The sequence below is a fragment of the Cephus cinctus genome, unplaced genomic scaffold (genome assembly GCF_000341935.2).
Source record: "Cephus cinctus unplaced genomic scaffold, Ccin1 Ccin1_scaffold0215, whole genome shotgun sequence".
Taxonomy (NCBI): domain Eukaryota; kingdom Metazoa; phylum Arthropoda; class Insecta; order Hymenoptera; family Cephidae; genus Cephus; species Cephus cinctus.
Genome location: NW_014332933.1, coordinates 1,391,603 through 1,413,716, shown reverse-complemented (window position 1 = coordinate 1,413,716; position 22,114 = coordinate 1,391,603). Strand labels below are relative to the sequence as shown.

The following is a 22,114-nucleotide window of genomic DNA, read 5'->3' as shown; positions in this document are numbered from 1 at the left end:
CCTCAGCAGTATATCTTATTTTATTGAATGATAAGCATATCAAACAAATGAAGTGTCTAATTACGAAGTGTATCGGAATTTTTAATTTTACTTTGGTCACGGATATCTACATATGTACGTATACATGTCACACCGGTGACGCATGTCAACCCCGCGTGGTGCTGTAAGCTTGCGTATTGGCTATTATGCAGTTAGAATAATATTTGTGTATCTAACCTAGTCGCATCTGTCACAAGTGTTGCAAGTATTTAGTTCAGTGAAATCAATATAAGCTAATTGTGATCCCAATGACTGCTGCTACAATTGCTGGGATGGCTGATGATGATATTTACACGGGATACAATGATTATCCGTCGATGTTTAGTACAAAAGATCTGGATCAGGATGAATTGTTTCAAGAAGCGCTTAAAACTAGTTATGCCAAACGTCCAATTGTGAGTGTTAAACTGATTTTTAGGGATTTTGTTAATATTATTCATTCATATGAAATATTATGGGCGAATAAACCTCATTTTACATTAGATCACTCCAAAAAAACCTGGTACCGCAATGCGTTTTGGAACATCCAGTGGAGTAAGTACGGTTCAGTGTAGACACGTAATACAAGATTTATATATCGGTTTACTAGTGCTAATTTAAGAATTTTTTAGTTTCACAGAGGTGGAACTACAATGACTGGACATCCAGGTACTGCAGGGCCAAGACCAATGACTGCTGTTCGTGGTGCTGGCTATACAAGTAGTCGGCAAACATTCGATCCATTAAATATGAGTAGTAGTTCTAGGGGACCTGCACCTCCTTTAGAATCTGGCAAGGAAGACAAGTAAGTTATTAAGGAATGTATAGTTTTTTTTGAACTTCTTAATACATGAGACTTCTATTTACAAAGACCAGAGGAAAAGATAAAGACTGCAGAACGTAGAATAATGGAGTTAATTGAGAATTCTGCAGAGGCTGCAAGTGAGAAAAATATGAGGGTCGCATTAGAAAGAGCAAGGGAAGCTTCTTCGAGAGAAAGGGCTTTAATTAGACTTCAGGAGCAAGCAGGTCTCAGCGATAGTCACAACGTGGATTTGACATTTGCTGTAATATACAAGAGTTGAAATATTTCATACCGTAAACATTTCACTATTTTAATAATTTACTGAATTCTCAGGTCCTATTTAATTTGGCAAGTCAATACACAAATAATGAAATGTATACTGAAGCTATAGCGACGTATCAAGCTATAACAAGAAATAGAATGTTTAATAACAGTGCTAGATTAAAGGTAAATATGGGAAATATCTACGTCAAGACGGGTCAATTACCCCAAGCTATAAAAATGTATAGAATGGCCCTGGACCAAGCTCCGACAGCACAAAAGGATTTGAGGTATGTCAGGCTTAAGATGAAATAAATGTTCTAGAACTCTTCTAAACTATTTCCAATATTAACCCTTTACGCCATTCACAGAATAAAAATTATGCATAACATTGGAATGCTATTTGTGCAAATGGGCCGTTTGGAAGAGGCTGCTAATAGTTTCGAGTATGTCATGAGAGAACGTGCAGAATTCAAAGCAGGCTTGCATGCTGTCTTGTGTCATTTTGCATTATTACATCGCGATAAGATGAAACGAGGTTTCTTAGAGTTGTTAGAAGTTCAGCTTAATATTGATCAGGAGGACAAGTATAATAATAATACAGTGAGTTCACTGTAACTTTAAAAAAAACTGCACAGTCGTTCTTACTATGTGTAACACTGCTTTCCTACGAATTAAATATATAACACCCACACTCCATTTCTGCATCGCACTACGTTCTCACATGAATATTTGCTATAAAGTCGACCAATTCTAACCAGCCTTTTATCATGAATTCACAGGACGACATAGCCGCAAATATAATTAACGAAGTCATAAAGAATGACGATCTATCAAAACTTGAAAGGGAGATGAAACTCGAGGCAGAAAAAACAATTCTTAGTGCAGCAAAGCTCATAGCGCCAGTAATCGAAGATACCTTGACTGCTGGATTTGCCTGGTAAAAAAAATATTACATAATTAGTACTTAATTAAATTTTTAATTATCCTATCAAATCTTAGGTGTGTGGATGCTATCAAGTCTTCGGTTTACGGTCCCTTGGCAGCAGACTTGGAGATAAGCAAAGCAATGGTATTCCTGCATAATCGCGAGACACAACTCGCCATTGACACACTGAAGGTTTTTGAAAATCGAGATACAAAAGCAAACAGTGCTGCTTCCACGATGCTCTCATTCATTTACTTCCTGGTAATTTAATAACCAAAATATAATTCAAGTTCGGTGACAATTATGGTTCATTTAGGTGATGTTCATGCTATGCTCATTTAAATTTAGCAAGGAGATTACGATCAGGCTGAACGGTGTGGCGAAATAGCACGAAAGGCAGATAGTTATAATGCAGCTGCTTATGTTAATTTGTCTGCATGTGCAATAAACAAAGGGGAGTTCGAAAGAGCCAGGGAACTTTTACTCTGTGCCTTGGACAATGATGCCAGTCACGTACAGGCTTTGTACAATCTAGGTAAATTTTCATTAAAATAATGAAGTTAGCGTTAGCGTTAAGCAGAAAAAAAACAACAATTTATGAAGATTCATCCTTTAGGGTTGGTATATAAGAAACAAAATATGTATGAGGATGCTTTGGAGTGCTTCTGGAAATTACGCAATATTGTTCGTTTCGACCCACAAACTCTTTATCAAATAGGTCATCTATATCAGCTCATTAACGACATGGATCAAGCTGCAGAATGGTAAAAAAAATGTTGTTTCGTATTTAATGCGTAACTATTATGTATTTTTATAATAAGTTATCTCTGTTACTCTTTACACTAGGTTTAATCAGTTATTAGGAATAATTCCATCGGATCCAGGAGTGTTACAGAAATTGGGAGAAATGTATGATAACTTGGGTGATAAACAGCAAGCGTATCAATTTTACAGTGACGTAAGTGTTGCTCTACTGATAGCGTTAATGTTTTATTGATTTAATTAATTGAATTTTCATTTTGTACAGTCTTACAGATTTTATCCAGCGAATTTTGAGGTGATTGACTGGCTTGGTTCGTACTTTATCTCAATGCAGGTAATATATCCTAATTCTATTATTTATTTAGAAATTCACTCAGTTACATGTCATTTTAAATAGGTTGCTGAGAAAGCATTCACTTTCTTTGAGAGAGCCGTTGAATTGGCACCGGATCAACCAAGATGGCGGCTACTGGCAGCTGCTTGTCTAAGAAGAACAGGACAATTTCATAAAGCTTTGACAGAGTATCAGGACATTCACAAAAAATTTCCAGAGAATATCGAGTGTCTAAAATTCCTTGTAAGACTGTGCAGTGATTTAGGGCTGAAGGAGGCGCAGTTGTACGCAGCAGAGTTAAAGAAGGTAGAAAAGGCAAAGGAATTAAAAGAGAGGCAAACTTCCAGTCGACCTGGAACAACAGGTTCAATGAAAAATCCATAAACTATTAAAAATAAAGAACATCGACCACGAACAACTAATCATGACTGTATTTTTTTATTTTACTTCTTGTATCAGGATCCCGTAGAAGTAACAGTGGCACTTCCTCCAGGGGTGGTTCGGGCATGAGTACGGTATCTGAACATCGTTCAAGTCCAACTTCTGGTCGAGATCTTCAAGGATCTCACAGCGGAGGTCCAATCCGTGCAAATCGTCTGGCGATGTTAGAGAGTCCTTTGGAATTCACACCAGAACCCATCACCCGTATAAGTGAGTTCGGAATCTTGACACGTGTATATAATAATTATACTTAAAATGCGCATTGCACAGTGTACTTACATTGCTAGTTGAGCTGTGACATTAATGCGTGTCCATATAGTTCGAGATGATTCCTCGTCAGTGATGATCGGTCTAATGACAGCATCATCTTCATAAAATCCATTGACCTCCTGACCTCGATAACTAGTTTGATTGGATCAATTTGCAATTTGACGGTGTCCATTACAATGATGGGAATGGTCAATTATCTAAGCACAAATGATTCATGGATACCGTTTTCATGTAGATAAATCAGTCTTGTTCCCTGATCTACATCTATGATTTTTATTCTCAAAGAATGATAAAAATGCGATTACGTTACCGAAAGTATTAACTCTGGAATCTCTTAATCTTCGGCCGCTTGTCGGTTCCACGTAACGTCGTAAAGTTATTATAACTGGGAATTTTCCTGCTATTATTTTTTCAAAAATCATTTTTCCCATTAACTATGATTTTCAAGAATCTGATGCAACAAAATCTATCCGTTCGTGTGTCTATACTCTTTCTCTTTTATTTTAAGATAAGTAACCAACGTCGTTCCTTATTGTGAAATCATAACTGAATCGAAGTAAGGAATAATAATTGGTGCAGCATCAGGATCCAGAACACGGAATGATTTTCTTTGATCATTTCATTTATCGCAATCATCGAGCTACGTTTTTCTCATCTAAATGAAGAAAAATGATTCTTTTTTAGACAGTTCACCAGTTAAGGAAGTACAGTTTCATCTTTGCAAATATAGGCTGGTCATTCTGTTACGTAACGAAGGTCGCTGCACATTGTTACTGTGCGCACACTACGCAATCTGCGGGCGTTTATTAGCCAATAAATTATGGTTATCTAACGCTGAAACCGTCTTAGTCCAGCGTTTAGTTTTACATGCGATAATTCTCTCAGCCATTTATTCTCAAAAATACAATACGACGTTCCAGCGGACCTCACGTAAAATTAATATCAGATAACGCTAATCGTTCTATAGGTACTTATCTCCAGTTACATATATTGATCAATCAATCAGTCCAGCATCTAAATCCACTATTGATTCGTTAGAGAGAAGAAAAAAAGGAGCCACTCAAAATATGCGCATTAATTAAAATACTTGTCTATTATAACTGTCACAGTCAGTATTCAATGATATTTTGGCATGTCATAAGAATTTTTGAAATGGCGGAAAATTCTCTTCGTCCAGTAGCACGTGGAGATGTCAATATCGATTAAATTATTTGAATGATTGTCTTGCGTAGCTTCAATCGGAATTGATATTAAACAAGGTGATCTAGACATACAGTACGCGTTGCTCTAATGGATTGAATGGATGATAGATGTGCCTAACTCATTCGCACATTCTATTCCAGTACTCCCATATATCTTCTTAACGCTCCGCTGATTGCGAGTCTGATAAAAATGGAGAGAAGCTTAGTACTATCTGAAAGAAAAAAGTCAAAAAAGAGACGTTAATAAAGAGCTCAATAGTTTTTCATTGGTATAGACAAGACGTTCAGACTTACTTTATTACATATAATATTCGTATTGTTACCGACTGGATTATTGATTTTCTTAAGGATTTGAAAAAATAATTATTCTTTCAGACACCAGCTACTCCGATCCTGTGGGTCCGATGCCGACGCGACCCATGACCTCAGCTGGCAAGAGGGACGACGATTTTGGTGACGATGAACTTGGCGACGATCTTCTACCTGAATAATTAATATTTTATCGTTAAATAATTTCGCGGAACTAACACGTGACGCAGATATAAAGGAACAAATCATAAATTGGAATCTAGTCGTTCTGTGCTTATATGCTGATATGATGAAACCAGATTATTTGGCATTATATAAGAGTGCCTTATAAAATAATTATAATAGAGATTGTTTTGAAAACTGACATTTTTTCTATTTTATTGTACTTTTATGGATATATATATATATTTTTCTGTATCTCTCTCTCCCTCTTTCTACGTCACTGGGTGTAAATTGACTGAGTGACCAGTGACTAAAATGTCTGAATAAAAATAGATGTAACAATGGTGGAGAAGTCTGCTTTAAATGAACCTTAACGCGATGGTTACTGAACTCTGCATGTCTGACAATTTGTAATCGGTAATGATTTATCAGTAAAATAATGTAATTGTATATTTCCACCATGCTCCGAACGGCCAGGATGTCAGCTGCTAGATATTAAACGGTTAAACTTTAAATTGATCTTTTTAAGGTCACTCGTCTTGCCTTTTGTTTAAATTCAAAGTGAAAGAAAATTGTAGGAGAGAAAAAGTTCTGGATACTTTGATATGACAAGTGTTTGAAGTATAAAAAAGAAATAATAGGAAAAGACGAATCAGAGTCACCTTGGAACTTCCAATTTTGCTAACGACTTGAGACACGAGATACAGTATCTTATGTAGATAACATCCTAATGGAAGATACATATCTAGATAACAATAACGAGAGGTCTTGGAGATTTGTACTATTGCTGCCGTTTTTTATGGATGGCTGTTATGTAATGGCGCATGCATGTACGTAAAGTGAGCAAATTTGAATCTGTTTTTTTTTGTAATGCTCTTTTTATAATATACTCTGTAATCGTGACTCGGTTGTTTTGTGACTAAGAATCTTCTGTATACCTAAGGTGCCAGGAAATTTTATTATTACTGCTAATTAATAGATTTCTAGACAAGTAAAATAATACAAGAATATTAATGGAGGTAAAGTGAAAATTATTATTTTTTTTACTCGTGAGAAGTATGCTCTTCAAGTTTTCCTTCTTGTTTGTGCTTTATTGGATATCATATTTTATAGCGATTGATTCCTGTCAACTGGTCAAGTTCATACTTTTAGAGTTTATCGTAATCCTGTCTCTCTTTATTCGTCAATCGGTCTTGCAGTGTGTATATCTTTTCCATTATTATTTTGACGAAATTGTTCGATGGACACATGATTTAGATGCTCGCGGCGTCTGCCGTCGCAGTTTCAAAAAATTTAGCGTTAACATTGACGAGGAGGTCACTTTGGAAAGTTTTATAATAGCCTGTCAATCGAGTCTTATTTTCGGACTAGAGTTTATTCGTATGGTTGTCAGAACAGTTGCGCATGCGCACTGTTCGAAATTGATTCGAATTAAATGAAGAGTTCGCGTCTATGGCTTCTTAGGACAACGGAATATTTTCTTCTTGATTAACAAAGACACGGTGACAAATAGCGCCTATTAACTCGAGTATAGAAAAAAAAAAATTCTGGAACTAGTGACAAAATTACAAGTAAAAATATCCTTTTCGGATACAGTACAGTTCCACGAAATGGTGTAGACCGAAACATAATTCCTCCTTTGTGACTGCCTTTCAGGCAAGAGGACAGTCGGGAATTAAAAAATTAATGGTACAGACATATTTTGCAAAAATAATACTCTTTATAATTAAATACATCCTTGATACTTACTGATGGTTAAAAGATTTTTAAGGCAAGACGAGTGACCTCGAAAGATCAATTTAAAGTTTGACCCTTCTAATTAAATACATCGTTGATACTTACCGATGGTTCGAAGATTTTTCATGACAATGGGCTGACAATTTACATTAAAACTCGAACTGAACGTTCAGACATATAGAAGACTATATGCGTTTCATATGAGAAATTGAAAGTTGTAAAATTGATGAAATTTTTTTTATAGCGAAGCATGATAATAACACTATTTATTCTCATGGTCAATTCTTTATTATATAAACAGTGGTCTCTGTATTATCTAGTGGCTTATGAAAATCTGATATCGCTGTTGATTCTGATAAGCATATTTAGCTATCAATTTTAAAAAACGTGGTTTTGGATAGGTCAATCAAATTAATCTTGAACCGTATAAAGACCGTATAGAATTACCTTGTGAAATGCTACATTCTGTAAGGTATGAAAAACTTTCACCTTTAAATTGAATAAAATTCAAGGTTGTTTTATCATTACAGTCAATGCCAAATAACTGTAGAATTTGTAAAACCCGCAATCGAAAAACGAGTTTGAATTTCTGTTCGCGCCATATCCGCGTCAATGAGTCGCATCCATTGTATTAAAGATGGCGAACGGTGAACGACTCAGTGTGGAAAGCATGGTAATAAAAAGAAGAAACGATACATTGTCCTTGACTAAAACGCTTATTAATCAAAATTTGCATCAATTTATTAACTTGTCAGAAGCAAGTTTCATTGGAAGGCATAATTTTATCTGAGACTAAAGAAAATCAAATAGTTTAAACTTTACTATCATTGGAATTTTCCTAATTTTATGCAATAGTTTCATAAACGTGAATTTTTTTAATTTTCAGCAGAAGGAACGCGGTCTTCACAATCGTCGAAGCTACGATGAAAAAAAAACAGTGCAGGAGAACATTCACACGAATCGTGCAATTATCTTCGTAGATAAAAAACCTGTTGCTCAATCAGTGGATCATTGAAAATATGTCGCGTAATAAAAACGATCAAATTGAAAGTTACAGTGCAGTATGAAAAAAGAATAATTCCCAAGTAATAACAAATAAGTGAAAATTTGGCAAGAGGTGCAAGAAGAAAAGTGCAGCCTCACTACACACGACAAAAGAATGGACACTTGTGAGTAATCTAAATTTAAACACGCTGACTGTTTTAATCAAAACTCCATTGAGCTGCGATGGACCGAGAGACGGATGTCATATTATTACATCCATTATTACATAGCGACATTCGTTCATATGTATGAGACAATTTCGTCAACGTGTTATACGATTTATAAACGTGCAATCAAAATAGTAATAAAAGAAAGAATAACACACTAGCTTCACTACTGCAAGTTAAATTTATCTCATGATCCACATAACAATAATACAAACTATACAGTACTTTCTTTCAAACAACGTTTTTACTACGTCGTTCTTATAATACACACTAGGAGTTATATATTTAAATGAAAAATTGAGAATCTCACTATAAACCGCATGAAACCATGATATCGCTGGTTTAACCTATAACCGTCACAACACTGTCTACGTATCGCATAGCTCCAGCATGTATACATAATACTATATATTACACCTTGTATTTTTTTCATACGCCTCTCTTACGTGTTCTTATATATATTATATGCGAACATTTTATATACACGCGACACTGCTGCCATACCATAAATTCCGTATAGAAATTCTGTGCCGTGTAGTAGTTGCAGAATAGATATATGTCTCCAGGCTCTGCTAATCGACGTATCTGTATATTCCGATTGTTATAATATGCGTGAATGATTCTTTACGCAGTCATAAATGTGTACGGAATTAGTTTCTTGGTGGGGATCGTGTGAGAACCCCTTGAGAGTTTTAACAGTGGGGATAGCGTGGAGGCTTGGCCAGTCGTTCGTAGGACACCGAGTACATTTAATGATCCTGCGTTCACTTTTATGGTAGAGATATATATACAAATATATATGTGTATGTATATGTATATATAGCATATATGATATAATAATAGTCGTAAACGACGTACCTGTTGTTCCAAAGCGTCGCAGGATCGTGTGAGACTCGTTGTCAGGTTAGAATTAGAAAAACCAGACGTTGTTTCCCATCTGCGTGGATTCTTACACAGCCGGTTCTTTGCGATTGGATCTGAAGGCTAGTTTTTCTTTTACATATCACGGTGAGTCTTATTGTATATTTGTTTTTTAAATTTTTTCTCTTTCACTGATCATCCGTACTGACATGAGATTCTTTGCACCGGATGTAGACCATGCCGGTGTTCGATTGACAGTAATCGTGCTGACTAGTTTGCATTTGTTTGATGTAGACTTACCGTTACGTTATCTCCAGGTGGTGTTTGATAAATATTAATATTTTCATCGGGTATTTTGACGTCTTTTGTATTTACCTTATTTTTGATTCTGTTATCTGAATTCTACTGAATCTAAAGCTAAATCTACAATAATCTCGTGATGTAACATTTTTGGTTCGGATGTTGACTTTGGTCACATCTTTGTTAACTGTCAGAGAATACGGAAAAGTTGTTTGATTAGTAAAAAGAAAGCGTGAAATTGTCAAAACTCAGGAAGAGGTAATATACGAAATGACAGGGTAAACCAACATCTGAGTGGATTAGCTGAATTGTTATAGAAATATTCACTCGCGTCTCTCATCATCGTTCCTCTTATATTTTCTGACAGAATTGTACACAACTTCGATCACTGTCATAAGGAAGGTACACGTCTTTAATCGAGCGTTCCTTTAATTGACCACAAGTAAAAATGTCTCTAGACGAATATAAATGTAAATATCGTACCAATTATAAAGATGTATTCGAATCGGCCTAGAGAATTGTTGAAACAAATTTCAAAAGAGCGGCAGTGGCGCCATCGGCGGGAAATTTTCTAACGACTCTTGAATGAAGTTTTCAACGGTTTCTTTCTTTATTTCGCAAAAGAAAGGGAAAAAAGGTAATACACAGATGGCATTAAAAGATCAATCGAAATTAAAGACGTTTGCATTTTATAAGATCGTTTGTGTCCTAAAGTGGCAAGTGACAAGCCTTCCTTTACGTTCCGAATTAGAATCGCCACGTAGGGTCAACTGGCTAAATTATCGCGACTTGACGTTTATACCTTACAATTGATTTTAATAAAGGTTCGTTCTCAGTCTTCTCTTTACGTAAGGGGCCCACTATCTCCCTCCTCTTTGCTTCCTATCCCTCAATCCAATTCGGACACACCTATCGAAACCGTTTTCAAGCAACTTTCTCCCGCTACTGTCAAGTTTTAACTGCCAAACGAAAATGACGAACTAAACTGCCAATTGACAAACGTAAGTCAAACTAGTGTCTAATATCAGTATCTAAAAATGAAAATTATAACACATAATTTATTTACACATTTCATTATCTTTGAGAACGTTGAATTTTGTTACGTTGATATTTCAATCTTTATTTATTTATTATTTCGATCCGTCCGATGCAACAGGTGGCTCTTTGATTCTTTTTTTTTTTTTTAATCAAACCTTCTACAATATAGATACTGCTCTAGTCGTTAAATGATAAGTATAGCCACGGCATTAAGGGTTAATAAAAATACAAAAGGCATTTATCTAGCTCATGATTGGCCAACCAGATTTTCCCAACAACCTATCATTTTTATTCCAATGAATTTTTAATTGCCCGTGCATCTGCGTCTTCGGTGACCGTAGAAAATCCATTGCAGCTGCATCTGCGGTCATCGCTCTCACTACCCCTGACTGCTGCACTGAGTGCAATGCGAATTTCGGCGCATGAGCTGCATCTATCGATTCGTCGTATTCGATATTAAAATCTCTCAATAGCAACGTCGAACGTGAAAAATTAATTTCATTATTATACAATAGTGATATAGTTTTGTTGCATACAAACACTTCGTTATTGTTTTTAAAGAAAGTCCCAAAATCTTGTTTCAATTATCGCGACAAATTTTCTCCTACTTAATCGCTTTGGCATTCATTCGGTAATAATGCCGAAGAAATAAATCAAAGTTACAAGGAGATGTCACTTGTTTTGTGGAACATATTGTACTTGCGATTATTTTTTTAATAGGTTATACACATAGGAGGTCAGAATGCAAAGCAGTTACTTATGCAGCTGATTCTCGCCCTTTGTAACATCTTAACAATGAAGAATCTATTATTATTATTTTTGTTCTTATCTCACAGACGCACGCGCTATAAATAGTTGTTTTACGTATAACGATTAATTAATCTTTTATTTATTAAAAAAATTGTTTTCCATATTCATTTCGACTATAGAAAAAATTACTGACGCGAATATCGTGATAACAGCCTACAATATGCGTATACAAACTTGATAACATATGACACTGACTAGAATTGTTATCATGAAATACACCGAGCGTATGTCCCTTTTCTTGGCGCGTTTCGCGGCGAAATGATGAAAAAATTATAAGCAGTAACGTCTTCAATTAATTTTTTGCTTTTTTTTTCAATTATTTTTTTAATTGCCAATCGTTCTTGACATTCGTATCGTTAATGTGGAAAAATGTATGTTCAATGCGTTATATTGAATATTTTTTAAATGAATTAAAATGTTCTCTATAAAAATTTGTATAATTTTTTTTTTTTTTTTACATACATTCGCAGATTATACATATGTAAATAACATTAATTTTTTATTCTTCACAGAGCCAACTTTACTAGGAAAATTTTAAAAAATGACGGCCACCGAGGAACGCGCTTTAGACGATGCCATTCAAGTGGCTCCACTGGTCCTGAGGGATGCTGCGAAGCGTCAAAAGGCATGTAACGTGGATCGAATATCTTCAAGAATATGAAATACATACAAGAAAATTCACAACGCAGGAAGAACGACTTGCGAATGAAGTTCTTAACCTATTGACCTCCTCCTTAATCAATGGCTATGAACTGCCTGTACTTTCTTCCAATTTACATAACCGCACGAACGGCCACACGTGAAGAAGCTTACTCGATGCTTGATACTTACGCGCATGATTACGCAAATCGTTAATGACCTTGAAATAGCATTTAGTTAAAAAATACCGAAGTTTTGAAAAACACGTGTATCGACTATACCGTTCCAAAATAACCTTTAGAGGGTCAGCATTTTTGCCTTGAAATTTTTTTTTGTACGGAATATTTATGTATATATGGAATTTATGCATTACGAGGAGGCGTCGAGTTTCTTGCTGAGCACAGGTGGACAGCGAGGTCCCAAACGTTAATAATATTGAAAATTTTCAAAATTTTTATTTCGCTATTATATCGCTAAACACGACTTTTGAGTCTGATTAGCAAAATTTCATTCTGAAACAGCTTTATAACCTAGACACGTCGAAATGAAAAGTAGACATTGAAGAGACTAAAAAAACCGTTGAACGATACACATATACCAGTCTTTAAAAAAATTGCATATCTGCAAACAAATATACCTATATACGTCAATACATTATATAATATTAAAGCATAAATATATTAATCAAAGATGCATATTTTTCTGTAATTCATCTTTATTTGCGTGTTATGCTGGTATCTGTTTCTGGCCACTACGACCTATTAAAGGTTAAGATACGGAATCACATGAATATAGAAAGTATTGAAAATCGTATTAATAGGATCGTAGTGATAGAATTTTGAGTAAAGAAAAAAATTTACATTTAAAAAAAATATTTGTCAATTATTTCACATTTATCTTTACTACTATATTATTTTACATTAATCGAGTTTACTGATTATGCAGGTCGTATTTATTTAGAGTTAAGGGAACGTGTTGTACAAGCCAATCACAGGCTGTCTTTTGCGTGACGCGCCTTCGGTATCGGCAAATCACATTTACACACTCTACCTCATTACTCCCTGTTTTGTTAATTGCTCGGAATGGAATATTTATTAACGTTATTAACATAGGATGAATCTAAAGGTGAATGTATGCGTTAACGTAAATTGTGTATAGAGATTTCATGTTGAGTCATTCATTTTGTTGACTTACCCCAATAACATGTACAATACGTCATAATTAGTACTTGACTGTTCAAATGGAATTTGGGATATTCCATTATCTGTAAATTGATCAAAGTCAGTCTGTAGATATTTGAAGGGGAAAATAATTAATTGAAAATACTACACGTATCACTGTACTACTGTGTATTTAAAAAAGACAAAGATCATATTATCTTTTTTTTTCCAAGAGTCATCATACGATGATGGTTTCATCTGTCAATACCTACCAATCGTTATTACGTTTATGAACTATAAAATTTCATGGCTTTATTGATGACCCTGTCAATTCTACCAATAAGTATCGATTTACGTTAAACCACAGATTATTATTTTATACATTACTTATATGTTACACCGTTTCTTATACGGAAGTCGTGTATCGATTTTCAATTAAATTCTTTTTTGTTTAGCATCCATGAATATTTCATCTCTTTGCTATCGTGTGTGATAGTGTAGTAATCAGTCCTTGTATATGGGTGGATTGTTCATAGATAATAATTGTGGTTACAATTGTTATCAGAGATTGTGGTATCTTTGTTACGTTTACTGGTAACGCCATGTTAATTTGCCATATCGCTTAGATCATTTCCGTAAAAGATTGAACGGATGATAAATGATTTTTTTTTTTTTTTTTTTACTATCATCGGCTTTACTGCGGAAATATGAAGTAACCGTGTGTACTATGTATATGATATGATACGTAAGTGTGACGTGATAGAAATCCATTAGATTCTCATTAGAGTTCATAAGAATGTAAACAAGAGTACACCGTACAATAAACACGTGAGTTCAGCGTTCTGTCCGATTATTTGCATTATGTAAATTATAGTGTTTATAGTCGTGTGATGATAGAGAAAAGGGGAAAGAATGAAAATCCATAAAATATATTATTCTGATACTTTTACCTTACCTCGACTTATTCGGGCCTTAGTAATAAGGATCGTTGTTGATTTGAAATTTAAATAATGAATCTATTGATTTTTACAGGTCGAAGATCTTTTGGAACAGATGAGATTCTCCGCCGCGACTGTACGAAAGATACAGGAGATATTTGTGTCAGAGATGGAGAAAGGAATTCATCAACAGCCGTCATCCCTTCAGATGGAAAATACTTACATCCCTGAACTTCCTGATGGAACAGGTAATCTAGTTTCATATAATTTTGTATGCTGAGTATCAGTAAAAAATTCATTTGGAATTAAGATATAGTTACTTGCTTTTTCACATTTCAGAGTCTGGACTCTTTCTTGCACTGGATCTGGGTGGTACGTACTTCCGGATGATACTTCTTGAACTGGACATGGGACGTGTGGTACGTGAAACGGTACAGAAGTACGATATAAGTGTAGAACTCAGGATCGGTTCTGGGATTCGACTCTTTGACTATCTAGCAGCTTGCGTCAGCGACTTTGTCATCAACCAGGGTCTTCAGGATGTAGAGCTTCCTCTTGGTAAATTGAAATCGATAGACCACATGCTGCGCTTTTTTTCCATTAGAATGAGATTAAAGCATATTTCTAGATGAAGCTGAATTTAGACTTCTATTAGAGAATCCATCATATGAATAAAATCATATTTAAGGTCTCTCGTGAAAAATTCAATTTCTCATTGATAATAATTTTTTAATTATTTGTGAAGATGGATTCTTCTTTGTTATCTTTATATATCTTTGCGTCCTTGGATATTACTGGTTATTTTATTCTGGATTTTATCTTTCAGGATTCACGTTTTCCTTCCCGATGAATCAACATTCTTTGGATGTCGGCGTTCTGACCACCTGGACCAAGACGTTTAATTGTCCTGATGTCGTTAACAAGGATGCTGTGAAGCTTCTCCGAGATGCTCTGGATAGACGTGGAGATACCAAGGTTAATGTACTTGTTATACTGAATGATACTACTGGAACATTGGTCCAAGGTGCGACTCAGGATCCTGATACAGCTGTTGGTCTTATTCTTGGTACTGGTACCAATGCCTGTTATTTTGAAAGAGCTGATAGGGTCGAGCACTGGGAGACTGAAAGACATGGCGAGAAAGAAGTTGGTATTTACATTAATAATTATACTATTATCTAAAGGCAAAGTAAGAATAAGATGAATTATTGTATTTTTAGGTAATCATCGATATAGAATGGGGTGCATTTGGTGACAATGGTGTACTGGAATTTATAAAGACTGATTTCGATCGCGAGAACGATGCTAATTCTTTAATAATCAATTCCTTTACGTAAGTAGTATTATTATATATATGTTTAAGAGAGCTAAAGAAATTTATTATATTCTTTTTCATTGACAGATTCGAGAAATATATCGGTGGCAAATTCTTGGGTGAGGTGGTGCGTGTTGTGTTGAAACAATTATATGAAAAAGGTCTTCTATTCGAATCGCATAATCCTACGGATCTTTTAACACCTGGTACCCTCACGAGTGACCTGGTATCTGACGTTGAATCGTAAGTCTGCTTCATTTTTTCTGTAGAAAAATGTCAATGGTACTCATCGTTTCAATAATTTTAGTGACACTGTACACGGTGGTTTTGAGAACACCAGAAAGGTCCTACAGAAATTCGGAATAACAACTGAAGAAGATGATATGAAAATCGTTCAATATGTATGCGAAGTTGTATCGAATCGTGCGGCGCTTCTTATTTCTATATGTGAGTATTCTTTTTTTCGCTTCCCCCCTCTCAGCTATTTTCACGATACTTATTTATAGGTCTGGCAGCTTTACTGGAGAGAATGAATAAAAAATCAGCAACGATAGCTGTAGACGGATCTCTTTACAAACATCATCCACGACTCAAGGGTTGGATGAATCAGTATATCAGCCTTTTAGCTCCTAGACATAATATATATATATATATATATACAATTTACATTACATACATGCTCTAGCAAAGCGTGAGAAATCAATTTTTCCATATAATGCAATATCGATCGAGCATCTGTCTTACTTGTGTGCAGTTCAAGCTGATTGGCGCGGAAGACGGCAGCGGCAAAGGCGCCGCCCTGGTGGCGGCGATAGCAATGCGATTGAAAAAAAGATTAGAGTGAGAACGACGAAGTTTGAGAATAAAAGAATCTAAGAATCATTGGAATTAGAGCCTGAAGAAACCTCAGTAGCCTTACGATCGTTATAGCGAACGGTGAAAACTTGACCTCATCTGATATCTGACCTCACCCATGCACCGGGTATGATTAACTTCGCACTAGCAGGTCGTTAGTTCTGTTTGAAACAGAGCGTGACTTCTGTTTAAAGATTTTTTAAAATTCTTTTTATTTTAATTTTTTTCTCTATATGCTTGAGCAACTCCTATCTTGTAAATTGTTCAACCTGTAAAGACAGTGCCGCCGTGTATAATTGAAATAATGTTGCCCGTATTTCCTATAGGTAATAGTATAATATCTTTTGATTATTTGCGGGATAGATAGAAATCTAGATTATTTAGAATAATTATCAACATGTATATGTTATAAGATCGCATACGATCTCCTAGCCGTAATGTGTTTTCTCTCGCCATACAAAGACATTCCTATAAGATTTTTTTTACTCTTGCAACGAATATTGTTGGTTTCACGGAAACACCTGCCGTTGTAGAAACTTCCGCCGTGACTTTTATATTTTATTTTCTTACACGGTTCGTGAAGTTTCCTATTAGTTTTATTGGACTATTGCACGATTTCTCAGTGTTCAATTAGGTTATTCAATTAAGAACGTGCATCTAAACGTTATAGTACGCACAACTATTTTGTGCGTAAATATCTGTACAGCGGACATTAGTAATAGCATCCAAAAACTAAGTAACTTGATAAGACGCAGGCTAATTATTAATTGTTTACCAATACATTATATAAGAAATCAATTTATATTCTCAGTCGGTAACCATATTTGTTTTTTTCGATCATTTGAATTTGCGCGTTTATCCTCTTAGCTTTATCCACGATTTATTAGTCCATGATTTATTAATTCCTGACGCAGTGTTTTTCTCATTTTTTTTTTAATACCGTTATTAATCATTAAGTATCTGGTTTCATGTTTTATTAATGAACGAATCGCCTGGCTTGTTCTAGAAATATAATAATAATAATGATAATGTTTGTTATATTTTGTAAATGTGAATTTAGACCGTTAACAGCGATTTGTGAATGAAGGAGACACGAGATTTTCAATTAGTTGTGCATGCGCTGTATTTTGCGGTATGGTGAGAACGAGAGACAGAACATGTGTGTGTGTGTGTGTGTGTGTGAGAGAGAGAGAGAGATAGAGAGTGAGAAGATGGTGGTGGGGTGGAAATTATCGAAGAGTGCGTAAATGGATGCGAGTGATTGCATGAGACTGCGTGAAAGATCAGAAACGAGAACGAAAGAGAAACAATGCATATATACGAGTGTTACCAAGAGGTATGGTGAGAACGAGAGACAGAACATGCAGCGATTTGTGAATGAAGGAGACACGAGATTTTCAATTAGTTGTGCATGCGCTGTATTTTGCGGTATGGTGAGAACGAGAGACAGAACATGTGTGTGTGTGTGTGTGTGTGTGAGAGAGAGAGATAGAGAGTGAGAAGATGGTGGTGGGGTGGAAATTATCGAAGAGTGCGTAAATGGATGCGAGTGATTGCATGAGACTGCGTGAAAGATCAGAAACGAGAACGAAAGAGAAACAATGCATATATACGAGTGTTACCAAGAAGCATAACGATGCAAGCGGTTCGAGAAATACAATGGACTATCGGTAAAGAGAACATCGAAACCTGATATTATTTATGAAAAGGAAAGCCTGCTTACGAGAAGGCATTTATAAAGATTGTTATATAACATATTCTGTCGTTTGGTACATCTATCATTGTACTAGCTGAACTACTTTATTAATAAAAATGTCTATTCAAGACGCGTCTGCTTTGTCCTTCGAGTCGAAAGTGTTGAAGAAATTAACAACCTGAAAGATAAATGAGAACCTCAAAATAAATGAATATTCAATAAATGAGATGGTGCACGGCAACATAATCCATGTCGGTCCTTGAAACGTAAGAACGTTCAATTTATAATTTAACAGGGCTAATATTGATCTTGTTGCTAGGTGTGCAAGTGGCGGTAAATTCAAAGGATGGTTAACTCCCGTGACGTCCACTAGATGGCAGCACTCTGATGGCTTCTCGGAGAGTGACAGTTCGAACTGTCAGCGGTGGACGTTCGCTCGCAATTCTGCTGGAGATAAAGGTGTTTCCGCGTAGTCCACCATCCTGGAGGAACTCTCGGTGTTCTAGGTTCGTCATCGGATGCCAACTAACGCGGACGACCGCGTTTTACCCTGGAAAAAAACGTAATTGTGCGCGAGGCGGTGGGTGTGCACGCAGGAGAGAACGGCTTGCCGGCTCGGTCAGTCTACTGGAAGATTCCATTGTGAGTGGGTTTCAAAAAGTTTTTCCCGCAGGGAAATCGGTGTTTCCGCGCGTTTGTCCGCTACTACAGGGACGCCCGTAACATATCAAGGTGAGTCAAAGTGCCTTGCATGCGAATCAACTGCTTTAATTATTATTCAACAGTATCGAGCCGCATCTCGTTCAATTCAAAGTTGAGGTTACTGCGCTACTCGGCTTCAGCTGGTCTCTCAGCTGATGAGCGAAGTCAGCCGACCGGTTTCCCGTATTTTTAAAAGCCCTTTTCTTCCTTTAACCCCTTTAAAGACGCCTTTCACGTTCCACGCCACGCCGACAGCCTCCTTTTAAACTCTCTCGTAATAACCCTCGTTATTACTGTGTATTCTTTGTACTCTCGTTTTATTCCACCAAACTTTTGTGCCTACCTGTCACTGTATTATGGACACGGTCGGTGTCGCGCTGGCTTCTGTTTTATATTCCTGTCAAGCAAGAACTTTGATCTAGTTGAATCCGCTGCATCATTTTTCGAGACTTCAAAGTACGCTGGGGAATCGCTTGCAAATTATTAATATACTCAAAGTTGCCTTTCTTTTCGTCCAGTTCTATTTACTTGAAAATTCCTTCGATTTTTTTTTCTCAAAAACTCCTTTTACCTCTCAAGTCCCTCATTTTTGAAATTACATAACTTTGATCCTTCTCAACTGTCAAACCTACGAGAAACCAATGAATCAGTATGAAGTGACAGTCTAAAAAAAATTAATCTGACATCCGTTTATACAAAAAAGTCCCGAGAGATTTTTAAGGAGACCGTTACGCATCACCCTCGCGAATTTACAAATTCTAAAGTTCTCTCATTCATCCGTACGGCAGACGTCAGACGTCGAAAAGCGTCTCTCTTGACACCGTCCTGGATGCAAAGTCATTCATCGTCCCGTAACAAGAAAAAAACCAGTGATTACGTAATAAATTGAAAGATTCGAACCTGCGCGATCCTAAGATAAAACAATATCGATAAAATTAAATATAAATAAGAATTCCCATTACAATAAAAGATGCTTTCGCAACCACTGTCAACACGTATCATGACAAGCAGCATCTTCCCGGTTCAAAACTTCGAAATCCTCTTCTCGACACTTCCCAAGTGCAGTCACTACACGACGTAGCCAGGTGCATACATACTGCAGCTGTGTTGCACTTCTCAGCTGATGAGATCGACTGGCAACAAACGTAAAGCGACCAGTTGCCACATCAATATTTTTTCAAGCTTTTCTTTTCTTTGTCCTTCCCACTATCTGTACTTGAAATCGCGTCGCCTCGTAGATAGAAGAGAGACAGTCGTGTCCTAACCACGAATGCATGGCACAAGAGTAAAAATTTTATAGAAATTTTCAAATGTTTATACCCAAAGGAATCACCGTGATTCAAATCCATTAAGATAGTGCCATTGTTCCCGTCCCGTTTGCTCACCAGCTGAGAATGAGGCGAGACGAGAGCAGAAGGACTCCTGGTAGTTTCTTACGAATTTCGTTCCAAGGTGAAGAGGCACCGGCAGCCATTGCTAACTCACCGGGAAGCAGTTATAGGACTCAGCTGGCTGTAACTACTTACTGCAATGAGTACACCTCTTCATTTTTATTGCCATTTGTCATTCCTCCCCCCCCCTCTCTCTCTCTCTCTCTTTTAAACTTTTATTCACATATAAATAAGCTAGTATTAATTTATTTTTTATCTCTCTCATATACTTTATCGCAATACAGTTTCCAGCGAAATTCCCTGTATCTCAGGATACTCCTACTGCAGCGTGTTATTACCCAGAATCAGACGTGAAATTAAAAAAAATTGTAATTTCTTACGTTTCATTTAACCGTATTATTTAATTCAGCACTTTATCCTTGGGAACATAATACACGATGTCTACGACTGGATGCTATCCGTTAAATATGGCAGCTATATATCTGTTCCTTCTAGTACATACATATCACGTAGCATTAAGATCCCAATAGAAGCTTGGGGTAGTCAACGCCAGGTCGCGTCAGAGTCAGCGTATCCCTGGTTTGTAATATTAAGTAGGAGTGCGCGACGGTAGCGACGATTCCGTAGTGTCATAACCAAACAAGAATTGACAAAACATCGCAGCGCGGATGTTTAGTTAACGAGAAGCCCGAAGACGGAAAGGAAACTTTTATATACAGAGGAGTAGGTTCCCCCTAGGAAAAAAAAAATGTAAAGTCTCTCCGCAATCTTCCCACAGGCCTACAGTCAATGTCACGAACAATAGCGAAGAAATGGATGCTTGAAGGAAAAAAATTCTACGCAACCTGCAGGACCTTCTTCGGGGACACAAGGTACCTGGTGCATACACTCTTCACACTCCGATGAACGCTTCGTAAATAGCTTCGTGAAATTCCGAGTAAAGCTTGTCGATGTTTCATACGCCGTTTCCGTATAAGTATGATGACATACGGATGCACATTTTTTTTTTAATTCTTTGTTTACAAATGCATCATTCTTATCCACGAGCGAGCGATACAGGCTGGTTAAAAAATTGCTTTCTGTTAAATACTATTGTTTTTCGTATTCTTTTTCTTTTTTTTTTCTTAAACACGTAACTTTTCTTTCAACTTGTCACGGGTCTGTCAATCACGCGACGGATAGAAAAATAATCTTCAAGTGTTTATCCAGGTACAGTCAGCGCGATGTGTCACTCGGTTATCGAGGACGCTCGAGTTTCGTTGGTACAGTCCAACTGTTGTGTCTGTATTTCTAGTACAGGCAGCTACGTAACCTTAGCGGCCATTTCCACTGGAACCTTCGAAGACTATCCGGACCATAAGTATCGCATGTTATCGAATCGTATCGAATCGCGGCGCATATCGTCACCTATTGGCCAATTGAATTTCTTGCGTGGTCTTAACTTTGTATCAACGTCCTATAGCCTTTAGATTTAAGCTATCGTAACGGACGCGTAAAAAAGATTTATTTCACTGCCGATCATTTTATTCTGTCTCTATATTCTCGTAATGACAATGACGTTCGACAGGCAAGTATCGCGGGTACCGGTTTTGTCTCTTTCCTTCCTGCTATTCACGTGTTCGTTTATACTCTCTCTTTCTCTCTCTTCCTCTTTCACTCTCTCGCAAGAGTCGCTGAACTTACCGGGCCGATTGGTATCCCTGACAAACGTATATATATATATATATATATATATATATAGAGTCTGCACAGTGTGTAATCTGCATTAGCCGTATGCTTCGTAGGATTCTAATATCACGTACCGCCTGTCTATTAGTATATCCCAGACAACACGTACGTCCAAAAGTCATCCTTGAGATGTCTCAGAGACGACATCCGTCTCATCGAACGTCTTAAAGATGACTTTTATTACGCTTTTTTGGAAAGTGGTTCGATGTATTGAGTGATTATTGAAGTATTGGGGGTGGGG

At 36.5% G+C, this 22,114-nt stretch overlaps 3 protein-coding genes and 2 long non-coding RNA genes across 11 annotated transcripts in view; 3 read left to right on the top strand and 2 right to left on the bottom strand.

Moving 5' to 3' along the window:
• The first annotated feature begins 75 nt into the window (after positions 1–75).
• On the top strand, positions 76–5,838 carry LOC107265121 (intraflagellar transport protein 88 homolog). The gene is made up of 15 exons (XM_015734202.2): positions 76–434; positions 523–573; positions 651–823; positions 890–1,085; positions 1,157–1,374; positions 1,456–1,687; positions 1,867–2,024; positions 2,087–2,273; positions 2,361–2,547; positions 2,629–2,776; positions 2,859–2,970; positions 3,040–3,108; positions 3,172–3,472; positions 3,568–3,759; positions 5,397–5,838. The coding sequence occupies exons 1-15, from the start codon at positions 288–290 to the stop codon at positions 5,510–5,512; spliced, it is 2,487 nt and encodes an 828-aa protein (XP_015589688.1). The 5' UTR covers positions 76–287; the 3' UTR covers positions 5,513–5,838.
• On the bottom strand, positions 3,115–4,775 carry LOC107265127. 2 transcript variants are annotated; one of them, XR_003059047.1, is made up of 4 exons: positions 4,130–4,775; positions 3,829–4,016; positions 3,556–3,723; positions 3,115–3,258 (listed from the first exon to the last, which is right to left on the bottom strand). It is a non-coding gene; the product is annotated as an uncharacterized LOC107265127 (long non-coding RNA). The 2 variants fall into 2 exon arrangements; XR_003059046.1 differs by having other exon boundaries at positions 3,829–4,773.
• Positions 4,793–10,540, bottom strand: LOC112493992. The gene is made up of 4 exons (XR_003059048.1): positions 10,409–10,540; positions 8,945–9,788; positions 5,316–5,504; positions 4,793–5,233 (listed from the first exon to the last, which is right to left on the bottom strand). It is a non-coding gene; the product is annotated as an uncharacterized LOC112493992 (long non-coding RNA).
• Positions 7,762–17,385, top strand: LOC107265122 (hexokinase-1). 4 transcript variants are annotated; one of them, XM_015734204.2, is made up of 11 exons: positions 7,762–7,902; positions 8,116–8,398; positions 11,962–12,074; positions 14,281–14,434; positions 14,526–14,744; positions 15,013–15,332; positions 15,407–15,519; positions 15,589–15,744; positions 15,809–15,948; positions 16,008–16,139; positions 16,254–17,385. In XM_015734204.2, exons 3-11 carry the CDS (start codon positions 11,991–11,993, stop codon positions 16,343–16,345), a joined length of 1,410 nt encoding a protein of 469 aa, XP_015589690.1. In that variant the 5' UTR covers positions 7,762–7,902; positions 8,116–8,398; positions 11,962–11,990; the 3' UTR covers positions 16,346–17,385. The 4 variants fall into 4 exon arrangements, with proteins under 4 accessions (XP_015589690.1, XP_024938347.1, XP_015589689.1 ...); XM_025082579.1 differs by lacking the exons at positions 7,762–7,902; positions 8,116–8,398 and adding an exon at positions 9,310–9,448 and having other exon boundaries at positions 15,013–15,161; XM_015734203.2 differs by lacking the exons at positions 7,762–7,902; positions 8,116–8,398 and adding an exon at positions 9,310–9,448.
• Positions 17,386–18,355: 970 nt separating this feature from the next.
• Positions 18,356–22,114, top strand: part of LOC107265120 (sestrin homolog) — a 124,566-nt gene continuing 120,807 nt past the window's right edge. For 2 of the 3 annotated variants that reach the window (XM_025082570.1, XM_025082568.1), the window contains exon 1: positions 18,356–18,784. The gene's annotated coding sequence lies outside the window, so the exon portion shown is untranslated. Of the gene's footprint in view, positions 18,785–20,996; positions 21,018–22,114 lie in introns of those variants that run through there. The other variant, XM_025082571.1, reaches the window with a different exon arrangement.